The sequence below is a fragment of the Physella acuta genome, unplaced genomic scaffold (assembly GCF_028476545.2).
Source record: "Physella acuta isolate Inbredline_101_S28 unplaced genomic scaffold, ASM2847654v3 ptg000808l, whole genome shotgun sequence".
In the NCBI taxonomy this organism is placed as follows: Eukaryota; Metazoa; Mollusca; class Gastropoda; family Physidae; genus Physella; species Physella acuta.
Window position 1 is genome coordinate 587,004 of NW_026732326.1, and position 8,574 is coordinate 595,577.

Here is an 8,574-nt window from a genome sequence, read left to right on the forward strand (position 1 = left end):
ACGAAGGGACTGACCAAGAGCCCAGGTTAACAAAGGAACTGACCAAGAGCCCAGGTTAACAAAGGAACTGACCAAGAGCCCAGGTTAACAAAGGAACTGACCAAGAGCCCAGGTTAACAAAGGAACTGACCAAGAGCCCAGGTTAGTTAACAAAGGAACTGACCAAGAGCCCTGGTTATGAAACAAAGGGACTGACCAAGAGCCCAGGCTAACAAAGGGACTGACCAAGAGCCCAGGTTAACAAAGGGACTGACCAAGAGCCTGGTTAACAAAGGGACTGACCAAGAGCCCGGTTAACAAAGGGACTGACCAAGAGCCCGATGGCCGTGAGACTGACGTTAAGCTCCTGCTGCTGTAGTCCAAACTTGGCGGCCACCTGTACGACCACCTGCAGGTACACAGGTTTGATGATTGGCAGGAAGTCGGTCACCACAAGCTGCAGGCACTGGAACGCTTGTTGGATCAACTTCTCTCTGGGGACATGAGAAATCAACAATCAAATTCTCTCTGGGGACGAGAAATAAAAAAATCAACTTTTATCTGGGGAGACGAGAAATCAACAATCAACTTCTCTCTGGGGACATGAGAAATCAACAATCAACTTCTCTCTGGGGACATGAGAAATCAACAATCAACTTCTCTCTGGGGACATGAGAAATCAACAATCAACTTTTATCTGGGGAGACGAGAAATCAACAATCAACTTCTCTCTGGGGACATGAGAAATCAACAATCAACTTTTATCTGGGGAGACGAGATATCAACAATCAAATTTTCTCGGGGAAGATCAGGAATAAAAAAATCAAATTCTCTTTGGGGAGAGGTGAACTATAAAAATCAACTTCTCTCAAAAATCAACTCTCGGGAGAGATTTACTTAACAATCAACTTTTCCATGAGGTGATGGGAAATCAACTTCTGTATGGGAAAACATTTTAAAAAAAATTTCAACCAACCAATATAGACAGAGTAAGAATATCTCCAGAATATTCCGAGTCTCTGGCATTATGGGAAGGTGAGCCTAGACCAGCTGATGGAGTTTTGAGGAATCCTTCGCCTAGAGCAGGGGTCTCCAAACTTTTCAGCCCGAGGGCCGCATTAACTATCAAATATCAGTTCGGAGGCCAGAGTTTCTTCAAGATATCTCTTCGGAGTGGTAGTGCCCCCCCCCCCACCCCAAGAACGTGTACCGCCCCCCCCCCCCTTAACGAAATATAATTTATATAGAAATATATAAAAAAATTTCAAGTGCCCCCCCCCCCCTCCCCTAGACTGGCCACATTTTCTTCAAATGGGTTCTGAAACAATCTAACTTTTTTCTGCCTTTGAATCCAAGTCAGAGAACCTATTGAAACTGCAGCTTGAAATCTTTGATGATCTCGTATGCAAATGACGTGGGGAACTCAGTGGTTGCTTCAGCCGTAAAGACCTTGCACTACTGAGAGTGCGTCAAGTTGTTTGCTTGTACTTCTTCCAAAAACATGACAAGTTTGGATATGAAAGCCTTTTGGTGGGTGGGTTTATAGATCAGAAAATAAATGTGCATCTCTTGAAGTTTTAGGTTCAGAAAATTTAAATGACTAGTTATGTTTGCAGCAGAGACCAATTTCTATACCCACTCTTCATCAGACAGTAAGTACATCAGCTTGTAATCTTCAAGGAAGTCACCTATTTCCTTTCTTAACTTAAATACTCGGCTCAAAAAAAATTCTCGCAAATAAGCCATCTTACTGCTGTGAAATATGGTAAATCTTGCGATTCCGTGTTTCTATCTTTTAACATATCTCTGAACTATCTATATTCTCTCCGGTAACAGTGCCATACATTCTATGTAGGGAAGCCAGCTCTTGTGTTATGTTCATCTCTTCATCCACACCTCTAATGAACATAAGCAATTGAGATGTGGAACAGCTGTCCAGCAACTGATCCATTACAATTAAAAAATTGCGAAACTTGCTTGCATTTTTCGCTATTCGAGTCACGATGTTTTCACCAATGCCTGCAACACGGCGGGCAATGGTATTTGCACCCAAAGCTACCTTTTCAAATTGTTTTGAATTTTCTGGCCTTGGTTTCTCAGCAACCTCTAACAAACATTTATTCTGTGGACAAAAAGATCGCCGCGGGCCGGAGTAGAGAACCTCGCGGGCCGCATTTGGCCCGCGGGCCATAGTTTGGAGACCCCTGGTCTAGAGAACACCCCAGTAAATAGGAAGCTTTGTACTGCCGGCTCTACTGCTGTTGCGACCTCTTTATTTAAACACAATAGTGTGATCGTTCCACTTTCTCATTCAACCACCAAATCACTTATAACAACCCAATGATAAACTGTATGACAACCCAACCTGTGACAACCTGACTTGTGACAAACCGATCTGTGACAACCTGATATGTGACAACCCGACCTGTGACAACCCGACTTGTGACAACCCGACTTGTGACAACCCGACTTGTGACAACCCGACTTGTGACAACCTGATATGTGACAACCCGACCTGTGACAACCTGTGACAACCCGACCTGTGACGAATTGTGACAACCCGACTTGTGACAACCCGACTTGTGACAACCCGACTTGTGACAACCCGACTTGTGACAACCTGATATGTGACAACCCGACCTGTGACAACCCGACCTGTGACGAATTGTGACAACCCGACCTGTGACAACCCGACTTACCCATGCTCCTTGGTGACGGCTCCAATGATCCCTAGCACCGTGGACCAACCGTGCAGCAGTTGGGCCCCTGTGTTCTGTAGGATGTGACAACCCGACCTGTGACAACCCGACCTGTGACAACCCGACTTACCCATGCTCCTTTGTGACGGCCCCAATAATCCCGAGCACCGTGGACCAGCCGTGCAGCAGTTGGGCCCCTGTGTTCTGTAGGATGTGACAACCCGACCTGTGACAACCCGACCTGTGACGAATTGTGACAACCCGACCTGTGACAACCCGACTTACCCATGCTCCTTGGTGACGGCTCCAATGATCCCTAGCACCGTGGACCAGCCGTGCAGCAGTTGGGCCCCTGTGTTCTGTAGGATGTGGGCCACACTCTCCAGCTGACGGTGCCGGATGTCGTTGTACGGGATGCTGGACAGCTCTTGGAGCGGGGACAAAATCGTGCTCTGTAGCTTCTGGAATGGTCAAGATAATCCATCAGCTTAATCCATAGGGCCAAGTTAATATTCTCTTTTAATCCATTGGGTCAAGTTAATCTTCCACCTTAATCCATAGTGTCAAGTTAATCTACCACCTTAATCCATAGTGTCAAGTTAATCTTCCACCTTCAACCATAGGGTCAAGTTAATCTTCCACCTTCAACCATAGGGTCAAGTTAATCTTCCACCTTCAACCATAGGGTCAAGTTAATCTTCCACCTTCAACCATAGGGTCAAGTTAATCTTCCACCTTCAACCAGAGGGTCAAGTTAATCTTCCACCTTCAACCATAGGGTCAAGTTAATCTATCACCTTAATCAATCGGGTAAAGTATACTAGCTTAATATACAGGTCAAATTAAGCCCTAGATTAACCTATACGGCCAATTTAATCCAACAGCTTAATCTATAAGATTAACGCCTGTACTCTGCCAATGCCTGTATGACGTCTACTTTGCATTGTATAAAAACTTCGTTTTTACAAAAACAGTTTAAACGATTTAAAAGTTATAAGCAGATTTTAATCAGCAAAGTCACTTCAAACGAGGCAATTCATTTGGATATAAATTATTGTGAACAGTTTTTAACATACACGCCTTGAGAAAGACTGAATAAAACTCATTTAGGTACTCAGTTGTTTATAATTATGTCGTTACATTCGAATTATTCTGATTAATTTTAAAAATAAATAGATCAGTAGGTTATAAAATGTAGAACAGAATTCAGCAGCTAGAGAAAAACTAAAAATAGATGTGAGCAGTATTATGACACACGGTTCGAAGTAAACCTACACACAGCACACACGTGTACTGAGGATATATCGTGCTATTGGAATCTGTAGTTGACACATTTTGGTAGAATCAGCTCCAAAGTTGTAACATTGAGAATTACCTCTAAAGTTGTGCCATTGGCCACCACAGGACTAATGCAACCAGGTGGTTTTACACCTATACATGGGGCCAAGTTAATCCTTGTCATCGAAACACACCCTCCAATGACGTTATACTAATCCTCGCTATGCTAATATACTCACCCTTGTCAAGGCGCCACATCAATCCGTATAATGACATTATACTAATCCTCGTTATGTTAACATACTAATCCTTGGCGCCACATTAATCTGTCCAATGACATTATACTAATCCTCGCTATGACAACATACTAATCCTTGCCATGGCACCACATTAATCCGCCCAATTAAATTTTTACTAATCCTCTTCATATCAGTCTACTAATCCCTGCCACAACAGTTAACTCCTCACCATCTAGATGGATTAACCTGACGACCTATGTAAATGCTGGCACATCAACACGAATTATTTTCTTGTACTTTAATGAAACTTCTGCAAAGCTTGCAATCTGATTTCAGATTCCATTACATGTTGAATACATGATGTCATCCCCGCCCATCATTTCAGATTCCATTACATATTGAATACATGAGGTCACTCTCTCCCCCCCCCCCCCTCCGCCCCCACCCCACCCCACCAGGGTAGCTGAGATTAAACCCGTCATAAGTAGAACGTGTGGGGTTAGGGGCGTCACTTGGGTCTCCTGCACCCCTTGCTACAAGTTAAGTGATGCATTTATTTATGTGTGTGTAGTGTTTGTATGTGTGTGTGTGTGTGGAGTGTATGTGTGTGTGTGGTGTGTATGTGTGTGTGTGATGTGTATGTGGTGTGTGTGGTGTATGTGTGTGTATGTTTGTGTGTGTGTGTGTGTGTGTGTGTGTATTTGTGTGGGTGTGTGGTGTATGTGAAGGGCAGGTGGGATGCATGAGAGGTGTTGAACATGTTTAGGTTGTAGGCGATGAAGTTGACGACTTAACTGGCAACTGGGTGTAGACTAGCCGGGAACTTACCAGATTTTCACACAGCGGCTCCTCGTATTTGTAGGCCAAAGCTGCCTTGACCAGGCTTGTGATGGCCTCGGCTCCCCAGGCTCGCATCTCAGCGTGGGAGTGTTGACAGATCTGTGGGTGGAGCAAGATCATGGAGCTACAGGACCGGCATTAGGGGAGTCTTACGGTATAGGGGGTGGACATTGGTGAAATGTAATACAAAAAGTAGTACATAGAAGTGTTGACAGATCTGTGGGTGGAGCAAAATCATGGAGCTACAGTACCGGCATTAGGGGAGTCTTACAGTATAGGGGGTGGACATTGGTGAAATGTAATAGTGGACATTAGCTTTAGATGAGTCTTACAGTATAGGAGCTGGACAATGGTGAAATGTAATTAAATAAGTAGCATGGAGCTACAATACCAGCATTAGCTTTAGCTGAGTCTTACACTATAGGAGGAGGGAGTGGACAATGGTGAAATGTATAGGCTTGGTAACGACAAGAGCAGAGGCCTAGGCATGTATCTTAACTCATGCCTAGAAATAAATAAAGCCTTAAATGAAGCGTATGTCAGTGCCTTAAATGAAGCCTAAATCTGTGTCTTAAATGAAGCCTGTCTGTGTCTCAACTGTGCCCTAGACCTGTGCTATTTATCCAAGAAATCCCCCCCCCTCTTCCATCCCCCTCCCCACAATTTAGTCCATTACCGACTAAGATTAAATTCTGCCTAAAATGTCTGGGCATTCAGAAATCCTACAACTACTAATCAGCTTAATGAGGTATCGATACTGGTCTAGAAGCTCGATGAAGACGGATTAGGATATTCGAGGAAAATTATATCCTACAGAATTGATTGAGTAACAGTGTCAATTTCATTTTTCCCGATGTAGAAAAAAAAACAACTCAATAGGTCTCAGAATGTGGGAGGGGGGGGGGGGAATGAATTTGTGTTGTGTAGGTGTACGTTCATTTGCTGGTTGGTGAGAAGACAAATAGGAGGGGGGGGGGCGCTAGATGCTAGGGTGAGTGTGAGTGAAAGGGGGAGGGGGTATGTTTCAGGGCGCTAAATAGTGAGGTGAGAAGACAGTGTGGAGATGGGGTGGGGAGTGTTTTTTTTTCGGGGGCGCTAGGTGGTGAGGTGAGGTGACAGGGGGGGGGGGGAGAAATGGTTTTATGTTTCGGGGCCGCCCTAATGATGATGGCTTGTCGTTTGGCCAGTCGCCGTGAAACGACGGGATCACTCGTTTGATTGGACAATAGAAATGTTGACCACAGAGGGAGAGAGAGAGAGGGAGAGAGAGGGAGGGAGAGGGAGAGAGAGAGAGAGAGGGAGAGGGAGAGAGAGGTGTTGACGGCTAACGGTGTTGGGAGAAGAGGGTGGGGGTGATGGGGGGTACATTAGATTGAGGTTAGGATGCTGGTGGCAAAGTTTCCAAAAGCAAAGATGTGACTGGTTTGTATTACCACTTGAACGTGTAGATGTTTGTACAGAAATAAAAGTAGCATCAAATATGTTTTACACATCCCAAGACTTGACAGAATGGAGAATATTTTATTGCTAAACCAATCTAACACAGCTAGCCATACCGATTCAACTGACGTTATGCTAGCTTTAGTTGAACTAATGTAAAGTTAGCCATAGTTTTAGTTGAACTAATGTAATGTTAGCCATAGTTTTAGTTGAACTAATGTAATGTTAGCCATAGTTTTAGTTGAACTAATGTAATGTTAGCCATAGTTTTAGTTGAACTAATGTAATGTTAGCCATAGTTTTAGTAGAACTAATGTAATCCTAGCCTAAGTTTTAATTCAACTTTAAACAAAAACACAAATAAAATTTTTGGAAGCTCCGGTAAAAAAAAAAGTTTTAAGATGTTCGAGTTTTAGACAAATAAAGAACACGCACTTTGCTTACCGTTGACATTCAAATATAAGCAGTACAAAGGTAAAACTGTATGAAATCACGTGACATTATAAGCCTAGAAAGCCCACCTGGGTACAGAATGACAACCAGGTTAAACGTGAACCGGCTGAGGTAAAACAACACCTTGAAGATAATTGTTATTAGAGATGAGAGCGGAACTTGAGAGGAAAACGTTTCAGAACACGTGACCAACACGATAGCAAGTCTGGCATTTCACTCCTGCTAATTAGGGGCTCGAGTTACATCGAGATGTCTGTCGCGGACAGTATACGACTCGTTTTTAGCCTCAGCCGAAACATTTTCCCAGCAGGATATTTTGTTTTAATTTTTTTGTCCAATAATTTCCGTAAAGTTCCTCTTTCGGACCTAGCGATACATCCAATCATTTAAACACCCTGTCATTTCACTCAATCATTAAAACACCCTGTCATTTCACTCAATCATTTAAACACATATATTCATTAAAACACATTCATTTCAAACAATCATTAAACACAACCTCTCATTTTACCCAATCATTAAAACACAATTTGATTACACCCAATCATCAAAACAAAGTCATTTCACTCAATCATTAAACAAAGTCATTTCACTCAATCATTAAACAAAGTCATTTCACTCAATCATTAAAACAAAGTCATTTCACTCAATCATTAAACAAAGACATTTCACCCAATCATTAAACAAAGACATTTCACTCAATCATTAAACAAAGTCATTTCACTCAATCATTAAACAAAGTCATTTCACCCAATCATTAAAACAAAGCCATTTCACCCAATCATTAAAACAAAGTCATTTTACCCAATCATCAAAACAAAGTCATTACACTCAATCATTAAAACAAAGTCATTTCACCCAATCATTAAAACAAAGACATTTCACCCAATCATTAAAACAAAGACATGTCATCCAATCATTAAAACACAATTTCATTTCACCCAATCATTAAAACAAAGTCATTTCACCCAATCGTAGCACCTCTACCAACCCTATAGCACCGAGTAAGAATGCAGCCTAGATTCCAATTTGTGAATTAAATTTAACTCGGACAACGTTGCTCCCCCCCCCCCCCCCCACCTTCCGCCTAGGAGAAGAGACTTGAAGCTTAGCTAATTTCTCTGATGTAATGAGGGGATAAACTGTCTTTGATGTACGTGAGTGTGTGTGTGTGTGGGGGGGGGGGGGAGGGGGGGGAGGACGTCTACTTAGGGCAGTGTACATCTTCTACATGTGTGGGTGTGGGAGTGTGTGGGTGTGTGGGGGGGGAGGGAGTTGGGAGGACGTCTACTTAGGGCAGTGTACATCTTCTACATGTGTGGGTGTGGGAGTGTGCGGGTGTGGGTAGGATGGTGACGTGGGAGTGATGGATGGTGTTATAGTCAATTATAGATTGGTGGGGGTAGTGAGGGTGGCTTGTATACAATGCTATAGAGCAGCCCTGGGATGAGCTAATTACCAATTAACGAGAGGACATAAAGGGGGTGATTACAGGGTACCTCAATCAACAGTTGGGTAAAGGGGGGGGGGGGATACAGCAATGTGGTCTGGGGGGGGGGCGGATATAATCGTGGGTCGGACCGACAAAACATCTATCTTGAGGATCTTTACTGGTAAAACAAAGATCTATGCTGAGGATCTTTATT

At 43.2% G+C, this 8,574-nt stretch overlaps 1 protein-coding gene across 1 annotated transcript in view; it reads right to left on the reverse strand.

The window, feature by feature from the left end:
• The window catches only part of LOC131951352 (protein MON2 homolog), a 29,522-nt gene extending 24,367 nt beyond the window's left edge, over positions 1-5,155 (reverse strand). Inside the window, exons 1-3 of the mRNA XM_059313725.1 lie at positions 5,024-5,155; positions 2,964-3,139; positions 311-473 (exon numbers count right to left, since the gene is read on the reverse strand). Coding sequence (XP_059169708.1) covers positions 311-473; positions 2,964-3,139; positions 5,024-5,155 — 471 coding nt within the window. The remainder of the gene's footprint in view (positions 1-310; positions 474-2,963; positions 3,140-5,023) is intronic.
• Between the last annotated feature and the right edge of the window lie 3,419 nt (positions 5,156-8,574).